The 23552-nt window shown below is 45.6% G+C and overlaps 1 protein-coding gene across 2 annotated transcripts in view; it reads left to right on the top strand.

Annotated features, from left to right (window-relative positions):
* Positions 1-23552, top strand: part of MYO16 (myosin XVI) — a 616506-nt gene that overhangs the window by 553525 nt on the left and 39429 nt on the right. For both annotated transcript variants that reach the window (XM_058742988.1, XM_058742979.1), the window contains exon 33: positions 18090-18248. In XM_058742988.1, coding sequence (XP_058598971.1) covers positions 18090-18248 — 159 coding nt within the window. The remainder of the gene's footprint in view (positions 1-18089; positions 18249-23552) is intronic.

Below are 23552 nucleotides of genomic sequence, written 5' to 3'. Positions count from 1 at the left end.
CCGAGAGGAATGATATTAGCAGTGAGTGGTTGTAGTGCTTGCCCTGTAGTTACCGTTTTAATAACCCAGTTAATTTTCCGGAGATGAAGAGATGTCTGCTGCTATTATCCCCATTGCACAGATGGGAAAATTAAGGCACAGAGAGGAACCCCCTTGCCCTGCGCCCATTCATCTGGGAGAGAGACATCGACATGCCTTGAGCACACAGCGATTCTGCCCTCCCCGCCCCATCACCCGCTAGGGCAATTCTCTTACCTACCTCTTGTCTTGAAGACAAGGTTTTGAAAGTTCACATTTGCTTACCTGAGGCGCAGCAAGTGGGAGCCATATGGTTGGGGTAGAGAAAGTGGTTACGTAAATTTAAAAATGCCAAACATGCACTTTACGGCTATTGGGGTGTATATACAATTTTGGAATACCATATGTGGGCCACTTGGCCCTTGACGTTGAGAATAACTGGATTTTAATTATCTGTGCCTTTCTATACGCAATTATCCCATTTGGTCCCAAAATGTTTTCATCTGATGTCATAATATGACTAATATTATTATGCCAATTATTTCTAGTTGCTCAGTTTCAAAAATTATGAGACCAAATTCAAATGAAGGGAGAGAGTCATCGGCTGGTGTAGGCCACTAGGGTGCTCCATTGCGCCAAATGGTGTCCAGCGTCTAGTTGGGTTTATTTTAGAACGTGAAATAAAGTCAGCACGCTGTTCTCTCCACCCATTGAAAAGACCAGGATGATAGGAGTTGGGCAAAAATGTAGCATATCTGGAGAAGAAAGGAGGAGAGCCAGGCTGAATAAGGAAGGGTCCGATCTGCAGAATGTTCTTACAAAAATTGTTTTATTACTTTTGATATAGTGCATCCATAGTTTATAAAATATAAATAGGTAGTCAAAAATGATGTAAAGAACAACAAAAACTGTACATCTCTTTGCATATAGTCGGTGTTTATTAAATACCTATTTGGTGAAAAGCCTCCCTGAAAAAAAGCAGCCCTCGAGGCAGTTTTACTTAAAGAGAATCACCTAAGCCAAATGGAAATTCTTGTTCATCTCAAATACTTTATTTTCCTGCAGGAACATTCTGAGTAAAGAGTATTTTGAGTTTTCCGATCAGAGTGTTAGCTGAATTTTCACCGTTTAATATATTATCCCATTGGGCCATTTGTTGGAAAAGGAGTTCTTTTTAAAGTTGGCCGTATGGAAGGCATCAAGCATATGCAAAAGCAGAGGGAACAGATTAATGGAATCTCTCCATGGCCAGTCTCGCTTCGTCTCTAATCCCGCCCGGGGCCCCTCCACCCCTACTGGATGATTTTGAAGTGCATTCCAACGTCAAATCAATTTATCAATAAATATTTATAAATATTTTATTATTGAAGTCCTTTAGAAAAACTAAAAGATTTATTCTAGAAAGTGCTTTAGAAAAAAGTGAAAGATGTATTCTTAAATCACTTTAATTAGTACGGACCACTTCGTCCACTTCAGCCTTCACAGACATGATCCACTGCTCCTAAGAGTAAGAGAAACCTGCTTCCGGAAAGCATGGCATCAGTTTTCATGACAGAGACAGAATAATTCTCTGGGGTTAGATTTCCACCGAAAATACACTACTGGCCTGTGAGATCTTCCCCAGGAGCTTCGAGGGAAACCCCTGAGATGGGCAGCTGGCTCAGGGAGCCCCTTCTACTACCACACACACACACACACACACATGTGGATCTCTAAATATTATACCCAGACTAAGGGTGAAAGACCAACATTCCAAAAGACAAGCTACAGGTGCTTCTGAAATCAATATTTTATGAGGTTTCGATGCTTCTATGCCACGTTAGGGACAGCTACTCAGTCATTGTTTAGTAACAAGAAGAATGTTTTGAAATCACAGAAATGTCGTGCACTTCCTGGCAGAGATCTGTGACTTGCTCGAGGACGGTGTCTGTGAGCTGCCATTTGGGGACACTTTCTTCATTTCATCTCTGACGCGTTCTGGTGAGATCACAGCACAAGAAATGGGTGCGCCTTATGCATGTCTCTGCCTCCCGTGACGGGATGCAGGGCTTGGCCTCCCCTAGGCTTCCTGCCTCTACGCAGACACTTCTAACACAGTCCAGTGCAGGGCCATTCGCCTTCCTCCCTCCCTGCACGCTTTCTCTCCGTGGTGACTTCCTGGGGGCAGGGGAGTGGCCTGAGGCATCCTGACAGCCATGAAGGGCGTGGACAGACAGGCACATAGTTTACTGATGCGTTGCTGTCTGCCTTCCTGCATCACGTAAGAGCCTCCTTCCCATGAAACAAGGCATTCCTCCGCGTTCTGGAACCATCTGGAGTTAACACTAAATGTCCCTGATTTTCCAAATGAGTAAGTCCTTTGGAAAGATGAGCTTAGCATCCCCAAGAAGCGAGTGGACATTAGGCGAGGAAGAGCCATCTAGGTTTCTCCCAGTGCCGGGGAGCCAAGCTTTGACATAAGAAGAAGATCCTCTCTGGGAGAAAAGGATGTTTTTCACCAAGTTCTTGGCCCTTCTGCAGGAACAAGTGGCCTCTGTGTTTGGGACGTGTTTGTAGTGTTTCTAATTTCCCAGATAATACTTGGTTCACCTCCGCTTAAAAATGAGCTTTCAGTGTTAATAAATTGGTCAGCAGCCAACTCACCTGTGTGACGAGCACAGGGCAGTTTGTCCTCTGTATCAATTGGACACTTTTTAAAAAGCCTAATGTGTGTTGTGAATGGCTGTGACATTCTTCCCACCATTTAGAGCACCTTCTCTTTATAAATGCCCGAGAATTCACACAGAGAAATTGTGCAACCGGGGGCCCGTAAGGGACTTGCATTAACTTGTAGAGCTAATTCCCTAACCCATTTACTTAATGCAAGTACAGGGCTTGCTACGGGGAGTCAAGAAATGGAGAAATCCAGCCCCTGCCCTCTCACCAACTGTCGGAGACAGCCAGGCCCATCCAATTCAGTGAGTCAAAGTCTAGGAGAAGAGAGAGGCTTTAGCCTGAAGGTCATAAACCATGGTGGGTCATTAACTGAGCTCCCAGCGGCCCGTGAGCCCCAGGGTTGTGCTCGCACCTTGTTGGTGGAGAGAGGTCCTGGACCTCCTCAGATTCTCATGACACTTCGCACGGTGTGCTTGGTGAGTGGCTGCCGGAGAGGCTGCGAGAGCCTCACCCCAGGGCTGCCCTGCGAACAGGGAGAGTGGTACCCAGCCCGGAGAGGATGGGGCCATCCAGGTGCACAAGTGGGGGAGTAGGCATGGCAGCCAGGGGGCCTGCTGTGTGCAGAGACACGTGAGCCTGGGGTACATGGTCCCATCAGAGCGTAGTCGTGAAGGGCAAAGAATGTACAGAGATGGAACAGCAAGCACTAGTCGCCTTGCATGGGATGAAGGCAGGATGAGCTTTCCACCTGGAAGTTGCATGACAAGGTCCTGAACGGTCTCCATCATCTCTCTTGGTCACGTGGCAGTTCAGCAGGAACGCTTAGGACCTTCCCCACAAGAGTGCAAAGAGCCAGGGGAGGGAAAGGAACCAGACGGATAATAGCAGTTCTAGATATGGGCATGTGACCTCGTATAACTGGAAATACTCAGAAATGCTGTGGAACATCTGTTAATGGTATTCTGCTAATAATATTAATAGCCAGTGTTTGTGGACGGTTCTTTCCTGTTGCCCCAAGCACGCACAGTCTCTTCTGTCCCCAGATCCTCAGCCCTGTGTGAGGCCAGTGAAGCAGGTGTCAGCATTCCCCTCTGCTAATGAGCAATCCGAGACCTGGAGGGATTAAGTGATTCTCCCATAATCACAGGAACTAACGGGCCCCAGAGTCAGGAATCAAACAAGGCTCCTTTCTCCAAAACCAGGGAGAGATTTCTATTTCTATTTCTGTTCTGTGAGGCCGTTGTCAGCCTCGAAAACCAATTGAGATTTTGAAAAAATGCAGAGTCCCCGTCCGAGAGGATAATTACTTTCGAAAGTTACACAAGAACTCATGACCAGGAAAAGAGACGGGAATACTTTTCCTTTCCGGTGATTTTTTTTCAGCTGCCCCCATGATGGGGATAGGAAAAAGGCACCCAGAAAAGCCTCCATCACTCGCCTCTTGGTGCCGTTCTAGACAAAAGAAATGAAAACAAGCAGCAGCAATTCAGTAGTTTCTGAATTATGGCAACCTAGAAACAGGTGAAGGTAATGGCCGGAAGTTAGAAATAGGTCTGGACAAAAATCTAGCGTCAGGCTTCTATTCAGGGCTCCTCAGTAAGGATTTGTTGGGGAAATATTAAGCTCACAGATCTCACAACCATGGTATGCTCACTAGACCGTGGTGTTTCGTTATCCTTTGAAACCCGGTAGCAAAACCAAGAAGAGAGGTGTGGCAATTAAATATGTAGATCAACCCAATCAAGAAGTTACCTTTGAGTAGTGGGAATCATGGGAAATTACATGAACATATTGGCTGTGGGTCTGTAGCCACCAGTCTTCCCAGAGACATGTATCTTGCATGAATAGCTCGTCACTTCTGCAATGAGCCAAAGGCAGCTGAGCAGCCATCACCACTGGGATGTTCTGTGATGCACTGTCAGCGGGAGAAGAATCTATTGTACCTGGAATTCTGAAGAAAAAAAAAAAAAAAAGAGGTCGTCTTTTCAGAAGTGGATTATCTTTCATAACCAGTAAATATTTTTCATGCTATCAACCCGTTAAAGCAAGCAGCTATTGTGAATTGTGGGTCTGTCTACTGGATTGTGAATTAAACTCCCACTGGGGGCTCCAAAGAGAAGCCCAGGGCTTTATCTTCGGAGGCTCTCAGCAGCTCTCCTTAAGCAAGTTAATAAAGACCTTCCTGACAATCTGCATCTCATTATTGCCACATAATACAACATCCTGGGGTTTTCTTCCTTCTGTGAAGAAATGCTTAAAAGCAACACGGTGCATGGAATGTTTTCCTAAAGACGGGCTGGATCGGTGCCATGGTCTCTCTCTCCTTAAGAGTGTTGGCAGAGGAAAACCTATTTCTTAATTGCCTACCAGCGTTTAGGTCCTTTATGCCGACTTGAATCATTTTTATGATTAATCCTCAGATTAGCCTAGAAAATCTCACACTACCTGAAAGCCGGCTCTATCCAATATCACTTTATCCAGCGCTCGGTTCCATGGATCCACAACGGTTACCTGGCATCCGCTGTGTGCGAAGCTTCACGAGGTGCTTTCTGCTCTGGTTTTACTTCCATCTTTTTTCTGGTTTCTCCTTGAAATGTGTAACGTTCGTACCCGTCCTCTGTACATTTGCAATCACTGGCCTATTGCAGTCACACATGGTAATTGTAATAAGACAGTAAACAACAATCTCGTTTCTTTTGGTCCGCACTCAGGTGACTAGGTCCTCAAGGATGCAGGGCCCAGACAATGGCAGGCATGAGCTGGATCTGACATTACACAGCTTTACAGTAAAACCCGCCCTGTACCATGATGCCTGAGAATTGGTGCATTCCCCGGAATTGCTGAGAAACCTACAAAACAGCTTCCTCACACCCAAAAGTCTAGCTCATCACCAAACCTAATTTTGCCAAGGAAAGTTTCCTTTTAAAGAATCAGAGAACTGACGTATACACAGTGGGTACGTGAGAGAATTTCCCAGGCAAATGTGCATGTTTTGGATTTTGGTCTTACTATTCTTTGATGTGGAAAGATGGACAATCCAGGAAGAAATAAGTCTGAGAGAGAAGATGGAGACAAAGCATCAGGGGAAAACTAGGATCCCCAAAAAGGCATTTCCACGTTACCAGAAAGTGAAGCTGAGCTCCCAGCTTTTAAATTACCTTCTGACGTCACGCCAGATCCATTCACTGGAGCTACGTTTACTTGATCTTGTTCTCAGGTGAGATCACTGGTTGGATGGAGGCAGGCTGGTTTTCGCAGCAGAATGGAGGGGACGCAGCAATGTGCAAACAACTGCTGTGATATGGGGGAGCCCCCTCCCATGTCCTTTCTTAGGTACTCAGCCAGCGCCCAGCCCCAAGACACTGTGCAGCAAAAGAGTATTTTTTAATGTATTTTATTTTCATGAGAATTGCATTGACTCTGTTTCGTCTCTTGGTATTTCGGTACCTTTACATATACCCGGTGATGGAGTCCTTCTCAGATTTTTTAATGGATAAATTGCTTTCAAAATAACGACTGCAATCCTTAAGGAAAAAAATATTCTACGATGCTCCGTTTCCCAAACATTGGCTCGCCTTCCAGTGTTACCATGCTGTTCGAGTGCCTTCTGGCCACCCCTCGTGTCCACATAAACCTTAGCCCAACTAGAGGCTGATTGAATCACTTATGTGTCATACAAGACAGTAAAACTCTAATTGTTAACATGAATTTCACTGGTGCAGTTGTGATGTGCAGGGGTCTCCGTTCATTTACCGATCCTTGAAATCGTGCTTAATTTACAGAGACTAAAGAGCAGCACAACACAAGAGGCACTGGGCTTATGTATGGTGATGAGGGATCATAAAAATGTCTTTTTAATCTGATCGTCGTTAGAAAACCCAGCGATGTGGTCCAGCTGCTAGTCAGAGAGCATTTTCATTGCTGTGAGGATTGAATCCGTCCTGGGAACCCTTTGTAATGATTTTAAGAAAAATGTCCTGTTTGTTTTGTTTTTTTTTTTTAATTCAGGTAACAAAATAATTCTATGACATGGCCCCAAAACACGCAGTTCTTTTCAGGCCCCCCCCCAAAAAAAAATTAGACACTAACACCGGGCAAGATGATTAAACTGGCAATGATATTTTGTATTGCCATTTGCCCCAAGTTTTGTTCATTTATTTAAAAAATGCATTGAGGATCTGTTTTGTGTCAGGCATTGTGCTAAGTTGTATGGATTGTTCAGGTCAAATGTGGGGACTGTTCAGAAGCAGCAGACAGCAGGGAAACATGAAAAATCCAATGGATCCAGGCGGTGGGAAACGGTTTGTGTGAAAACACCATTTGGGTGTCACAGAACGCCACTTCCCCTCCATGTGTGTGCAATGCAGCATTTTTATTCAGTTCATTCCATTCTTCTTCATCTTTAGGTGCTTACCACGACCCATTAAGGTGATTCCCCAACCTGTAAATATGTCTTTTGGAGCCCTGGTCTAGAAAGTGGGGTTTATACGGAGGGACAGGAGTGGGGGGCGGGGAGGTGTTAGACCAAACATGAGGAGAGGGAGCTCCAGGACAGGTGGACCCCAGCCCTCATGCTAGGAGCCAGTGTGTGCTCTGTCGCACACTATGGTCATAGGGTTTTATACAAGGGCATGGTGACATGGTCAAGTTAAGTTTGGGGGTACCTACACGAGGCCGTGTGGGTAGGATAGATGTCTCTCTCTCTCTGATTTCTCTACATTCATGTAAATGTAAACATATAACTTTAGCAAGGATGCATGAGAAATGCTTAGTTGTGGGGCATGCAGAAAGGGGATCCCACCTGCCAACCGGCCATTTGGTGGTTTCTTCCTGCTCTTCCTGGAAGAAAGGAGAACCCATTTGAGACACAGGGGCAGCCTTGCCCTACAGGGTCCCAGTGTCCTCCCTCTGAGTAACCGACATCTACACTGTCATGTGTACACTGTACATGTGTACACTGACCTGTCACTGCGGCGGCTCAAGGGAAATCCAAGCACAGGCGCACGTGATTTTAGAGGCCTAAGGAATTAGCAATGCCAACCAGCCAATGTGGGCAGGTGGGGCTGTTCCTCAAGAGATAAGCACGGTGCCACGTTGCTGTTGTTGAAACATCGAAGTATCTCCCTACCAGTTGGAAGGGACTGTCGTTCAGGGCCTGTGGGGTCCCCAGGCCCAGTACCCGCCCCATCCCGCCTTGGGTGTCCTGGCCCCAGGCCTGTCCAGTTTCTTCTCGGTTAGATGTTGACACAGCGGGCTTGAGGTAAATGGTTTGTGCTTATTCGGTTGGTGTTGGCCCGTGCCCTTTGGGTTTAAATAGTTGAGGTGGGCAAATTTTGTGATTACTCCTGAACAAGGAGTTTGAAAAGACTCAGCATACATCATTGCGATTTTTTTTTTTTAACTCTTGCTGATTTTACTGGTTCTCTCTCACCTGCCGCAGTCACACGGTTGAAATTAATGTCCGCAAGTAGAGAGCTCTCCTGTCCAGAATGACAGGCATATGGATCAGTAAACCTCTAGTCATGCTTAAGTCTATGTGATGGAGATCGGGGCTGGCTGGAGGGCTCGGAACATCAGGGTAGGACTGGAATGTGAGCCAATGTCCCTGAAATGGAGGAACATAGATTATATTATTCTTAAGGACCAAAGCTGTTATCCTTTTTTTTATGTATATGAACTTCTTTTTAATGCTTATTTATTTATTTTGAGAGAGACATAGAGAGCAAGTGGGGAACGGGCAGAGAAAGAGAGAGACAGAGAATCCCAAGAAGACTCCGTGCTTTCAGCACAGAGCCCGACGCAGGGCTCCATCCCACAAACCGTGAGATCATGACCTGAGCCCAGATCAAGAGTTGGACGCTTAACCTACTGAGCCACCCGGGCGCCCCCAAAGTAGTTATTCTTAAAGCAGATTATCTATTAAAGACCCAAGAAGGGCTCTATTACTAGCTACATATAAAAGCGACCAAATACCAGGAGACAACATAGACTCCATACAGTTCTCACAAAAATTAAATAAATGCCCTCCGAGGTTCTATCAGATCCAGGGATGGGCATTGACGTAAGAAAGGATGTGTGTGCTGGTAGAAGGGCATGGGACTCCTCTGTGTACCATCACGCGATGCCCCACGGGTGTCCCAAATACTACATGTTCCTGATAAAAGAGCAGAATATTATCCTCCTCGCCTTGGAAAGTGAGGGGGACCCATTTCCCTAAACCAAAGCGCCCCCCCTGCCAGGGCCCACAGAGCTGCATTCCATGACTCCTGGATTTACATTACCACCTGGCACTTGGGAAATGTAAAAATAACAGCAATATAAATAACCGCATGACCTATGAAATTACACATGAGGAATGGGTCTCCGGGCCAGGCCAGCGTGTTGTTTAGATGTTGCATATTCAGCTAATTATAGGAGAGGCGAGCTACCAAAGCACACGGAAAGGAAAGGGATTGGCGTGATTTGTTTCCCATTATGGCAGGGACAGAATGGATAGATGGGCACAAAAGGATCCAGCTAGTTAAATTTAAAGGAAAATTGGCACGACATAATTTTCTGTGCATTTCTGGGTTCTAAAAGCCCTATTTATACCCACAGGCATTTTTTAGCTTTACTATTCTTCCCCGGCTCAGCACATATGTTGTTGAAGATATCACTCTATTTCCTGACTCAGTTGGTGTTTTCTAGTGCAACCCCCTCCTTGCACTTAGCAGGGGAGAGGGTGGCAGGAGTTCGGAGCGGGGGACGAGGAAGCATTGCCGTTCCAATCTACTTAGCCTGGAGGGTCAGTGTCTGTGGCACTTGCTGGCACAGAAGAATGCTTAAAACATAAGTTCAAGGGGGGATTTTGATCTACTCAAGAACAGCGATTTCATAAGGGTTGTTAAAGAGTAGGAAGGTGCACTGGGAGCCGGAGTTAGCCTTTTAAGATCAGTAGCTTCGGGAAATTATGTTTTCTCAACCCACGCAGCCTTTGCAACTGCTACAGTGCTCTATTTTTTGTTTTCTGTTTTCCTAAGCAATGAAGTTCCTATGGAAATACAACTGGATTGTGGGACGCAGGTGCGTCCCAAGGGTAATCGCATGGGAATCCGGTTTTCCGTCTCCAGTGCCCTGATACTGTTAGACCCTGCAGCCCTCCCTTGGCACCTTTCTGCAAATATGAGCAAAGGGGCGATAAAGTCAGATTCACATGGCTTAGGGTCCGTTACACCTGCGCTGTACAAGAGCTATAGAGACTGAGCGTGCACCCCTCATTGTGAGCAGACGCACCCCCTGTAGGGAAGACCCCAGTCTGCATACATCTCATGTCTCGTTACACAAGCCTGCACATGAGGTCTGTCTGCTTATTTGAGGTTAGGATCAGACACTGTCTGTGGGAATCCTTACACTTGACATTTGTCTTTCTCTGAGGCAATAAGCCATATGTTTGGGTTGTGCTATCGTGTATTTTTTTTTTTTTTAGAGTTTAATTCACTTCCTAGAAACTTGTTATAGCAGAACGCAGGGCAATTTGGGAGTGCTAAACCCTTATTTGTATTTCTTCCTCTAAGATTTTAGAAAAATCAGAGGCGTAAAAGACATTGTTCCTTGTAATACAAACTAGATGCCGACTTGGGCTAAGTGATCCCATCCAAATTTAATTACACACCATCTATGTGTATCTGTAAGCACAGTCCAGCCGTAACTCCTAAATTTTAGGAACGAGAACTCGAGAAGTAGCAGGACTATGCCAGCCACGTCTCTCGCCGTTTGTACCTTTCCTTAATGCCAAAGAGGAAAAAGCAAGCACATTCCCTTTGCGCATAGCCTTTCTAGAAGAGGAATTTTCCTATAGAGTTGCGGAATGAATCCCAGCCAGCATGAGTAATGAGTTGAAAATGTATTTTCACATTTTTTCTGCCTTGCATAGCACTCTCAGTATTAAATCAGTCAAACGGCTATAGTTTGTTTTTCTCTCCTGCGTTACTGAAACCTGGATCCTGTCTCCTATGTTTCCAAAATACACTCTAAAATTATCTCGAGTTCAGGTAACTAAGAACGAAATGACGTGCTTAGCATTCATCTTAAAGAAACACACGTGGCTCATTCCTTACTTGTTCTGTATGACCTTTCAGTGGCATGGGTGCCCTCAGCCCCCCTTTGTCCCTCCGCCCTGTCTCCCAGCCCACACCTGCCTGCTTGTGTCCACCGTCACTGGGCCTCACCTCTTGCTGCCCATCGGCAGGGGGTGGCATCGCTCTCCTGCAAGAGACCCTCCCTGCTGAGGGATGCTGGAGTCTCTCCCACACACGGTCTTCTCAGTCCTAATAAATGCTCTGCTTCAAATCATTGCCACTCTGTTTAGGCCTTGGGCATGTGGCTGTCCCTTGAAGGTCGACGTGCACAGCCCCAGACTTGTCCTGTGTCCACTCATCTCGGCTGGTGCTGACTTACTGAGGTCCCTCAGCTCCAAGGAACCTGTAACTCGGACCTCCCTGCCCAGCCGGTCCTTCTGACCCTGCCCAAGCCTAAATGCTCTGTGCTCTCCTCTCTGAACTTTCCTCCAGCCTCATCCAGCTGGACACATTTTTGCTAGGTTAATAACAGTTAAAAATTACAGTCTTGGGGCACCTGGATGGCTCAGCCCATTGACGGTCCGACTCTCAATTTCGGCTCCAGTCATGATCCCAGGATCATGGGATCAAGCCTGGTGTTGGGCTCTGTGCTGAGCGTGGAGACAGCTTAAGATTCTCTCTTCCTCCCTCTGCCCCCCCCCCAAATACAGTCTTTATGTTATGCCCTTCCTTACCTAAGAACGTGCTAGACCCCACTCTGGTGATGGTGCATAAGTTGCAAACTTATGCCCACTTCTCTCTGCCCTTCCCCTCTCCTCTCTCTTCTCTCCTCCCTCCCCTCCTTTCCCCTCGTCTGTGGGCAGAAAGGCTTTCCAGACAGTCGTTTTTTCCAGACATTGAAGATTATACCATGGTGGGGGACAGGTGTGGGAGTGTCTTTAAGAAAAAGAATAAAAATGATGGGGCACCTGGTGGCTCAGTTGGTTGAGTGTCTGACTTCAGCTCAGGTCACGATCTCACAGTTGAAGAGTTCGAGCCCCGCGTCGGGCTCTGTGCTGACAGCTCGGAGCCTGGAGCCTGCTTTAGATTCTGTGTCTCCCTCTCTCTCTGCCCCTCCCCCGATCACGCTCTGTCTCTCCCTCTTTCTCTCTCTCTCTCTCTCTCTCTCAAAAATAAATAAGCACTAAAAATTTTTTTTAAAAGAAAAAGAATAAAAATGACAACAATTTAGGGAGTGAATTGAAGGTTTATTTAAAATGAGGAAATAAAGCAAAGCTGTCTCATGCAAGCGATAACTACATGCATTGACCGACTGACCCTTGGGTTTCTGGACTTGGCCTTTGCAAGTGAGTGTGAGTCTGGGACCCTCACTGCCAAGACTCCTGGTCAACCCCCCTCTGCCCCTGTCCAGGCACCAAGATTCCAGAGCCAACATCTGTCACGCTCCTTGCAGTTCTCTGACATTAAAGTTCCTAAAACCATGTAAACTAAGGTCTTAAAAACCTGACCACGCATAAACCTTGCTGATTGGTAGCACAGTAGTGGAAACCTGAATGCTTACTGTGGGTCAGGAACAGATTTCAAAGATCCCAAAGCCCTTTCCTCCACTCAAGTTAACAAGCAGGTGGAAAACAACCAGCTCTGGCCCTTTGAATATGGAGAAAACGTCCCCCTCGCACAACGTGAAATTTTCTTCACCTCGTAATTTTAAATAAGTAGAGATTGGAACTCAAACGTGTAAAAACAGCGGAAGTCTTTTCACGATTCCAGTAATCTCTTTTGAACGAGGAGAAACTGTTCCTGACTTTTCTCCCTCATCGTTCACATGAATTCTTCAGCCAGTAACTTCGTCAGTTCTTCCAATTACACAACACGTAGTTTCCTTTTAGAAAACAAAGTCTCTATAGCAATTTTGTCATAGCAATTCGTTTATTCTTTATTCTATTTTTTCTTTCTTTTTTTAAAAAAAAAAAACGTTTATTTATTTTGAGAGACAGAGTGCGAGCAGGGGAGGGGCAGAGAGAGAGGGAGGGAGACACAGAATCTGCAGCAGGCTCCAGGCTCCGAGCCGTCAGCACAGAGCCCAACGCGGGGCTTGAACCCACGAACCGTGAGATCACGACCTGAGCCAAAGTCAGACACTTACCCGTCTGAGCCACCCAGGCGTCCCATCTATTTTTTCTTTCTTTCAGCAAATATTTTATCGAGCACCTACTCTGTGCCCGTACTTGCACTCCACAAGGGGCAGGCGGAAAACAAATGAAGGGAGTGGAATGTGCCTGCCGTGAGAAGGACCACCCAGGGCACTAAAGCCGGGAGTAAGGAAAGAAACTGACCTGAGGCGGAGAGAGGTGCTATCTTCTAGAAGGTGGTCCAGAAAGCCTGTCTGCTCAGGGCAGATTTGAGCAGAGCCTAAGCTACACACAGAGCTCCGTCCATGCTCTCTCCGGACAGGGGGATGCATTAGCGGAGGGGCCCCAGGCCTAAGTGGCAAGGGCGTAGTTGGAAATGAGGTCCAGGACGAGCCGGGAATCAGGTGGTGGATGGTCTCAGCCACAGGAAGCCTTTGGATCTCAATCTAAATGAAATAAGAAATGAGTGGAGAGACTCGACTGGGCAAATGGCACCGTCTGACCTAGGCTTCTCAGCCTCAGCCCCACGGACATCCTGGGCAGGACCATTCCTCACCGCGGGGGTGGGCTGGCTGGCTGTGCATTGCTGGGGGCGTTGCAGCATCGCTGACCTCTACCCACTAGATACCAGCAGCCACCCCCTCCTCCAGTGTGAGGACTAGAAACGTCTCCAGACACTGCCACGTGTCTCCTGGTGGGCAATATCACCTTCTCTTGAAACCCAGTGTTCAAAGGATCACACCCACCCAGTGTGATATTTTCATTACATAAAAACGAACACAGCAAAACTGAATTTTTGTTTTCTGAGATTTGCTAGAACTCTCCCCCTAGATTAAGATTCAACTCAACTGTGTCCACGTTGCATGCTTGTGTTTAACAATCGTATCCCAGTGGAAAGGCCAAGGCTTTATCTTTGAGTCAGATCCCAGGGTGATTCATTTCTCCCGTACCTGTAACAACAGCACCAGGCAGGGGTCACAGAGCAGTCCTGTTTACAGGCTGGGAGAAAACAGCACAGGTATTCAAATTAACTCGTGTGGTGAAGCAGCCAACCAGAGGTGCCACTGAATTGCATAAACCACTGATTACACAACACGCGCAGATACAAAAGTGATTCAGACATACCTCGAATCGTTATACAGGATTTTACAGCACACACTCCTGTATTTGTTTGCTTAGATTTCCTGAGAGTCTCAGATATTTTCTTTTGCCGTGACTGTGACCGCCTTTTCTTCACCCTCAAAACCCCAGCGGCCACCGCTTGGAGGCGTGAACAGGCTTCGTGGCTTGGTTTGCTCTGGATGATTCCTCTTAGAATTCTCCATAAAGGATGCACTCGTATTTGCACAATTATAAGTAAGGCTTCTCCAGGCTTCATGCCGCTGTCCTCTTGATTTTTCGCTGCTGGAGTTCCTTCACTGCCTAAGTGCAGGGTCCAGGCACTCTCCACGAGGAATGTTGTAATCACTCGTGTAACGAACTGCCCCTTTACAACAAAATCAAAGTGTTGAGCGTTTCTGCATTTGACCCTCACTGTAGTTGAGTCAGGCATTAACAAGTTGGGGCACAGACGCTTTTGCGTGTTTGGATTTAACTTGGAGCAAAGGCGTTTATGAGCAGAGGCTGACACAGAATTTAGTAAGCCAAGAACCATCCCCGCAATTAATATTAATGAATATTGGATAACGCCAAAGTGGAGACGTCTATATCGATGTTGCAACTCTTTCAGTGGCTGGAATATAATGCTTACCCTACGGTTCCCAGTTCATTACCACCGAGGCACGGTGATCCAATAAAGCCACAGGAAAACAGCTGCCTTATCCTTTCGATCAGCAAATGAAATGATGGAAGACTTTGCATAGAAGGGCCAAGCGGAGGAGTGAATGTGGGTGGATGGCGGAGCTGGCCCGCCCCGGTCTGAACCCGGCTGCAACACCTACTAATTGAGAAAGGTTTGCGTGTGGGTAACCTCCCCAAACCTCAGTGAGCTCATCTTGAAAACGGCCGTGGAAGAGACAGCTGCTCAGAATCAGAAAAACCAGATGTCACCTCTAGCAGAGCGGTGTCCCAGCATAAACCCCCAGGCCACGGTAATTCTTGTCAGAGCAAAGTGAATGATCACCATCAGATTGGCCGTGAGCGCTTGCCTTTTACATGAAGAAGGACTTAAATCCTCTTTCCAGTCCAAAGCCATCCTTGGGTAGACATATGCTTTTAAGGTAAAACTATAAAGAAAATTTTAGTAGGTCGTGTAAGGATCCCAGCCTCACGTGTAGGACAAATTTAAAATCAGTCCTTGGCTACAGTTTAACCTGATTGGAAATATTTTTAAAACACTCATAGCAAAATGGGAGGTGTTGACTACAAATACGTGGGTTGTTTACGAGCTGGGAATCAGTTATGAGGGAAACTAGCATTGAGCGTTGGTACCAAGAGTGTAAGCAGTATCTTGGAGGGTTGAGTTTTGTCCCTCCAGATGGAAGGGGACAGTCCCGAGTTACCCAGTGAGGGGCTTTCTGGCTCACACCCTTCGTAAGCTCCTTCCTGCAGTGGCCTCCCAGGCCCCGGGCCATATGCTTGTCCCCTGTCCCACCTGCCCCTTCCTTCCACATGCCCAACCCATTAGGACCCTACAACCTGGTTCCTGCCTTACCCGTTCACGCGCGAGAGACATCATCTTTCTCCACAGTCACTTTTTTCCCTCCTTCTCTGAGCCCCAGTGTGACCCCCTAAATATGCTTCCCTGACCAAACTGCCTGACATGGTGACTCTCACCCCCGTTGCCCTTCAGCTTTGTACCCAGCCTAGAGGCTGCCACTTTTAATGATCTGCTCGTTTGTTTACTTCTTGGTTGTCCTACTGGGAGGTGAGCATCATAATCGCATCTGGAGCATCCGAAGAGTGTCACCTAGTAGGCATTCAGCAGGCAAGTGAATTAAATAATGAAAAAAAATATATATCTTGAAGAGAGGCAGATAAATATGTCTTGAGATGGCTTTAAAATTTTTTTTAATGTTTATTTATTTTTGAGAGACAGAGCTCAAGCAGGGGAGAGGCAGAGAGAGAGGGAGACACAATCCAAAGCAGGTTCCAGGCTCCGAGCTGTCAGCACAGAGCCCATCGCAGGGCTCGACCTCAGTCCACAAGATCGTGACCTGAGCCGAAGTCAGATGCTCAACTGACGGAGCTACCCAGGCACCCTGGAGATGGCTTTAAATCCAAACCAGTTTTACTGGCTTTCAGATTTTTTTAAATGGCAAACTCCAGTCAACCGAATGAAATCGATACTCATTTAGTGCCAGCCTGTTCGATAACTGCTCATTGTTGCGACCTCACATGGTTCTTTTTTTTTTTTCCAACGTTTTTTTTTTTTATTTTTTTTTTATTTTTGGGACAGAGAGAGACAGAGCATGAACGGGGGAGGGGCAGAGAGAGAGGGAGACACAGAATAGGAAACAGGCTCCAGGCTCCGAGCCATCAGCCCAGAGCCTGACGCGGGGCTCGAACTCACGGACCGCGAGATCGTGACCTGGCTGAAGTCGGACGCTTAACCGACTGCACCACCCAGGCGCCCCATCCTCACATGGTTCTGACCCCCGGATGTCACGTTCACCACTGTTCTCATGCACACTGGCTGGGCCAAAGCCTTTCTGCCTGGTTCCTAAATGCGACCTGTCAGGAGCTGCAGTGGCTCCTTCGGTCCCTGGAATCTCAACTCCCCTGCACGGTTTTCAAAGCTCTGCCATTTTGCCTTCTTCCAGCATTTGCTACCTAAAAACCCCTTCCCATCTGGGCAGACCTAGCTCCTCTCTGTGCTTTGGGGCCAGACTCCACTTGTAAATGACAAGTCACTGTGGGTCCTCTGACCAGGAGTCCCACTGGTGGGCAGGAATAGGCAGGGCTGGTGAGGACTGGGTGCTCTAGGTCCGGGGAGTGCATAGAGCAAAGCACAGAAACACGGGTCAGTAAGGAGCTCTGGATATGCCTGGATATGCAGCACCCCTTGAATGTAAGGTCAAGGGCAAGGAGAGATCATGTCTAGAGGGAAGAGTTAAAAAGGGTCATGGCAGGTGCAGCCTGGAGGCACAGCTCTGGACTGCTGGCCTTCTCCCTTTTTTCTTTCCCTCCCTCCCTCCATCCTTCTCCCTCCTTCCTTTTCTCCCTCCCCCCATCCTTCCTTCTTCCATCCAACCTTCCCCCTTCTTCCCTTCCTCCCTCCCTCCTTTGGGATCACTGGAGATGAACTGTTCTGCCACATGTAAAGTACAATAAAGCGAATTATGCTTTTTATCCCTTTAGAATAATTTGTTAGCCTAAAACTTGAGAAAGGCCAACCTAACAGCAGTCACAATCCACTGTGTCCCAGCAAACAAAGATCAGAAGCAGCATGCTTATTGTGGGGTGAACAAAAATCCCCCAGTACGTTGGAGCTTTTTGAGGTCCCTGGGGAAGCAAGAGCCAATCACGGCTCACCTGGCCAGTCCAACAGAGGGGTCCCGATTGGGGGAATGGGAGGTGGCGAGGGCCACACCTGACTCCGTGGTGGACAATTGTGCTTGCTTGACATGCTCTGGTCTATGGCACTTGCTGTGTTTTACTTTATTATTCCTACATAATTAAAAAAAAATCTTCATTTGGCTCTTTGGCCTAATATGGACAACAGTTTCCATGTTCATAGATCTCCAAGCCCCCGATAGGGGACGGACAGTGAACAATTAGGTAATGTGGTTAGTGTACAGAATCCAGAAGTGGGGTTGTAAAGTTTAAGCTTCCTAAATAGATAATAACTAATTTTGTAATGATGCTGAAAATATATTTGTGATTTTTTTGCAACCTAGAGGGTTGGCTCAGCTCTGCTTAATTTAATAATTGAGAAAACTTCTGAATTTATTTCCATGCTTTTTTTAGGAAATAGTGCTCTCAAGACAGACAGGGCTACAGTGACAGGTTATTAGACTACGACATCAAACTTTCTGTACAGATATGCTTGAAAATAACAAATTATGAAATTCATTATCACCACTTAATATTTCCTATGATGTGTTAGAGTGTTGTGGCAAAATTCGGTGAATATCTTGTAGGCCGTAAAATTAATTAATGGTGATTATGAATTTACCATACAATTAAGGTTTCATTTGCTAAGGTTTATTATTTCCTTCTACTGTTTTATTAAGTTATTCAGTCCATTTTATCGGTAAAGAATAATCTTTTCCGAAATTTGTTTTAGGTTTTGAGACTAACATGAACCTAACTGGCCGAGATGATCCTGGTAGAGAAGAAATTGTATCCGAGACTCAAGATGGAAATGCAAATAACCATGGAATTCAATTATCTAATTCACTCTCAAGCGCTATCACGGCTGAAAATGGGAATTCTGTCTCAAATGGTAAGTGCTTTTTAAACTCGGAAGTAAATAGATGAAAGTATTAAGCTCGATCAACTTTCTAGGGAGAATGGATTTGAGACATAAAAATGAAGTAGGCTTAAAAACTGGAACATAGATCATAAACTTTACTGTAGGGTGTATTGTAGCCTGTTATTGGTTAGGTTAAAGAATTACAGTTGCATTTGGTGTTAGTTGACTTTTCAGAGATTGTTACAGAGTATCTCATATGTGGGAACCAATATAAAATGAGATTATACAGGACCAAAGGAGGAGATAGGTGCTTTAACAAAGTTTTAATTTTAAAAAAACATACCTTTTTCTTCTCATCTCTGAATGGTGTGAAGGGAAATAATATTGAAGTCATGGTAAACACCAAACAGGACTTAAGCATTTAATTGGAGTGTATCAATGAATGCATCATCTAGAACTTGGCTAGACTGTGTGTATCCAAAATAGTGGCTTAGACAAAGCCACTTGAATCTTGGGAAGATTCAGACCTGAGAACATGCAGAAAAGCTGGCCAAAACTTTCTTTGTTGTTTAATCTGATTAAAGGCACTAGGAAACTATTAAGACAGTGAGATCCTGGGAAGACACTGAGGAAGGCGGTAAGGAATGTATAGAGGCCAAGCAAGGAGGCCGACATTCTAGACTTTTCTCTGAGGGACGTCCAGGGCACTTTCCTTGTCCCCAGAAGGCAACTCAGAAGCTGGGAGGGACTACTGACTGCCTCCAAGGATTGTGGGGAGACTAAGTCCAGGGCCTGCCAAGGTCATGGGCTGGAGCTTTGAAGTGTCCAAAGGTCAGGTGGACCCAACTAGAAGCCACAGCACAGTTATGGATCATCTCAATCCCTGATGTTGGACGGAGGTCCTCCCGGACTGACAGGGCCCACCGGTACCTGGGAGACAGTGTGTGTGTGTGTGTGTGTGTGTGTGTGTGTGTGTCCCAAAGGACAATTACAGCATCTGAGGCTTCAAACTGCTCTAACAGACCATTTTTCAAATAATTCAACACATAGTCAAAAAAACCCGAGCACATGAGGACAGAAAGCAAGATGAAAAATGAACAAGCAGAAATAGCCGTCAATTGCAGTTACATCCATGGGGCCCCGAAAGATTGGAGTTCAAACGCACATACTTTAAAATAAGTATGTTTACACTCTGCCCAAGGAGATAAAAGAAGGAATCAGCAGAAACAATGGGAAACTATAAAAACGTGTCAAATGGAAATTCTGAAATTGAGAAATAGTCATAAAATTAAGTACAACAGAGGATGGGTTTAAAGTTAATTAGACACAGTCATTTGGGAGAAGGGAAAAAAAAAAAAAACAAACAACCTGGGGAAGTGGGAGATAAATCAGAGGATATCTGGAATGAAACACAAAGAAGCGAAGAGAAGATTAAGGATTCCAGAAAGTGTTTGGAGACATGGAAGTCTTGGTGAGAGAGTCATTGGAATTCTAGAGAAAGAGATTATGCAGGCAGCAGAGAAGACTGTGTCCATGTGAATGCCTGTGTGCAAATGATTATTGATAATCACCTACAATGGATATCCTTCCAGGAACCTGGGGGGGCTCAGTTGGTTAAGTGTCCAACTTCGGCTCAGGTCATGATCTCACGGTCCATGGGATGGAGCCCCGTGTTGGGCTCTGTGCTGACAGCTCAGAGCCTGGATGCGGCTTTGGATTCTGTGTCTCCCCCTCTCTCTGCCCCTCCACCACTTGTGTTCTCTCTCTCTCTCAAGAATAAATCAGCATTAAAAAATACACATATTTAAAATGGATACCTTCAACTGGTGACCGAGTCATGTTCGTTATCTACTCCTGTGTAAAAACTACCGCCTCCCAGAACTCAGAGGCTTAATTCAACAAAAGGCTATGTTTTCATACCTTCTGTGGGTCAGGAATCTGGCTGTGGCTGAGGGGAGTGCCTTTGTTGCAAGGTCCCCTGTGAGGCGGCTGTCAACTGACTGTTGGCCAAAACCCTAGTCATCTTGATGCTTGATGGAAAGGTGGCTCAATTTCAGGATCACTTACATGGCCACTGGCAGGCCTCACCAGCCCACTCACACGGCCTTCGCCATAAGCGTGGCCTCGAACCAGGGCAGCTGGCCATGAGAGAGCAAGAAAGAGCATCTGGGTGGGGGCCGCGGTCCTTACCTAGCCCACCCCTGCAGGTGACGCCCAGCACGTCTGCCACATTCTGTCTGTAGGTCATCCATGCCGTCTACCCGATGGGAGGGGGTTAGATGAGTTGTGAGTGCCTGGTGGTGGGCTCACTGGGGGCCATTGTATAGGCTGCCTGGCATGTGGATAAACAGCCAAAAAAGTTTGGGGGGGCACTAACCTTACACGCCACGAAACGGGTGCCTCTCAAGCACGTTGCGCTAAGTGCAAAAAGAATCCAACATTGCCCAAGGCTGCATGAGTGGCAGGGGATGGTCTGCTGTCTAGTTCCGTCCAGGCAGCTGTAGCAAAATACCCAGACCGGGTGGCTCATCAACAGCAGAAGTATTTGCTCACAGTCCCGGGTGTCCACGATCACGATCAGCGGGGCCGGTGCGGTCGGTGCCGACATGGGCCCTCCTCCACCTGGCTGATTGCCAGTCTCCCTGTGTCCTCACAAGATTGGAAGGAATGAGCCAGTGCTCTAGGGTCTCTTTCAGAAGTGCATGAACCCCCGTCGTGAGGGCTCCAGCCTCATGACCTAACATCCTCCGAGAGGCCCTCCCTCCTAAAGCCATCACCTTGAAGGCTGGGATTCCAAAATAAACATTTGGGAGGAGGGGGGACAGACACTCAGACCATAGCAGACTGCAGAGGGCCATGAATTGCTGTTGACAAACAAGAATGTACATGTTCCTCGAAATTTATAGACATCTTTCTGTCTATAAATGTGACTTTTCTTGAAACAAACAAAGCCTGAGTAGAATAAATAAAAACAAAACTGCTCCTAGGCATATCATAGTGAACCACGGGTAACTAAGAGTGAATCTTAAAAGCAGCCAGAAGTTAAAAAAAAGACAAGTTCCAAAGAGCAACAATGGAAGTCCAAAGACACCAAAGTCACGTATGTCATGTGCTCAAATAAAATAATTGCCAAGCTAGAATTAAAAAAAAAAAAAAATAATGTTTATTTTTGAGAGAGACAGAATGCAAGCAGGAGAGAGGTGGGGGGGGGGGGACGCAGAATCCAAAGCAGCTCCAGGGTCCGAGCTGTCAGCACAGAGCCCCACACGGAGCTTGAACCCACGAACCCTGAGATCATGACCTGAGCCAGAGTCGGCTGCTTAATGGACTGAGCCACCGTAGTGTCCCTAGATTTTTATAAGCAATAAAAAAACTTCTGTAAGAATGAAAAGGAGCTAAAGATAGTTTTAGAAAAAGGTAAGAACTGGAAGATGAAGCCCAGGCATGCCCAGATTCTCAGAGATACAAACAGGAAAAAGAATGAAAAAACCAAGTGAAGTCGAGATGGTAAAACAGCGTTTCTGATTACGCACAGATAACTCACACTAGCTGTAATTTCAAAGGCCACCACAGAAGGAATAATAGTGGAGTATATGATTTCCAAACTAATAGAGAGGGTAAAACAATAATAAAAGCCAGTCCACCCAGAAGTTGGCCAAAAAGAGGTAAACCGGAGATTTCTGGAAAACAGGCCAGATAGAAAGGTCGTAGATGGTAGACACAAAAGCACCTTTGAAAATAACTAAACTCGAAATCCATGAAATTTTAAGAGACCCGTTTAATGTGAATTTCCATTATAGATGAGTTGATTGCGGTGCCTGGGTGGCTCAGTCGGTTAAGCATCTGACTTCAGCTCAGGTCATGGTCTACCAGTTCATGGGTTTGAGCCCTCCGTCAGGCTCTGTGCTGACAGCTCAGAGCCTGGAGCCTGCTTCGGATTCTGTCTCCCTCTCTTTCTGCCCCTGCCCCACTCATGCTCTGTCTCTCTCTGTCTCTTAAAAATAAATAAACATTAAATATTTTTAAAAAAACATGCTATACTTTTTTAAAAAAGTGAATTGATTAATACAATATTTTAAAGCCTAAAACTTCTGAAAACCATGTAAAACATGATGCTTAACTTTTAAATGTGAGGGAAAATACAGAATATTGTAACGAATGCCAATGAAAACATAACAGAATGCACAGGATACTGCTAATGTCTTAATCAGTGGAAATGTATGTCTTTAAACCCATACATTACAAAAGAAGAAAGGCCAAAAATTGGGTTTTTTAAATGTCAACAAGTTGGAAACAGAACCACAAATTAAACACTAAGCAAGTAGGAGGAAAGATGTGACAAAGGTAAGAACTGTGTCACTGAAATTTATAACAAATAGGTAACAAATAACAAACCCAAAAGTTTTCAAACAAAAACAATCTTTGCAGCATGAATAAAATTGCCAAGTTTCCTGCAAGGGTGGCAGGGAAATAAAGAAGGGGACCCAGAAGGCCAACTCTGGGGACAAAGAGGGGGCCTGCCACAGATCTTACAGAAATGAAAAAATAATACTGAGTATTGTACAAACAGTTTGTGCCAAGACAGTTCTGCGAATTTACTTACTTATTTTTAATTTGTGGATTTAGATGAGGAGACACACTAAAAAACAAATACAACTAACCAAAGTGGACCAAAAAAAAATAAAAAAGGCTAAACGGTAACGTAAATATTAAATTAATTGAATTTGTAATTGAACACTTTTCTATGAGGAAAACACTAGGCCCAAATGACTTTTCCAGTGAGTTGCCTCAAAATTTTAAAAAGGACGAAACAATGCCAATATTACACAAACTCTTCCAGAGACTAGGGATACAGAAGAAGGGGGGAATAAAGAAAAGCTTCCCAGCTTGCATAAAAACCACTTAATTTATGACGAACTTGGCATTGCAGGGCGCTGGGGGAAGGATAATCGATGGCTACCCATGTGAGGAAAACAGTGAACTTGACCCCTACTTGGTGCCCTACACACAAAAGATTTCTGGTGGATTAGACATCCAAGTGTCAAACATAAAATAAAATTTGTAGTAGAAAATATAGGATGATTTTTTTTAACTTCAGAGGTAGGAAAAGAAAGAAGAACTTCTTACACAGGCCACAAAAGAGTGCTAACGACAAAGGGGAAAAACTGTGTGTGTGTGTGTGTGTGTGTGTGTGTGTGTGTGTGTATAAGTATACACGTGTATTCAACACATTTAACTAATGAAGACTCATATTCAGAGTTTACTTATAAACAAGACTATTGAATAGGAAATTGTTTTTGGACATTAATAAGCACAAACATTTTTCAGAGCCCA

The sequence above is a fragment of the Neofelis nebulosa genome, chromosome 1, assembly GCF_028018385.1.
Source record: "Neofelis nebulosa isolate mNeoNeb1 chromosome 1, mNeoNeb1.pri, whole genome shotgun sequence".
Lineage (NCBI taxonomy): Eukaryota > Metazoa > Chordata > Mammalia > Carnivora > Felidae > Neofelis > Neofelis nebulosa.
The sequence above is the reverse complement of the archived record's forward strand: the minus strand, read 5'-3'. Positions and strand labels throughout refer to the sequence as shown.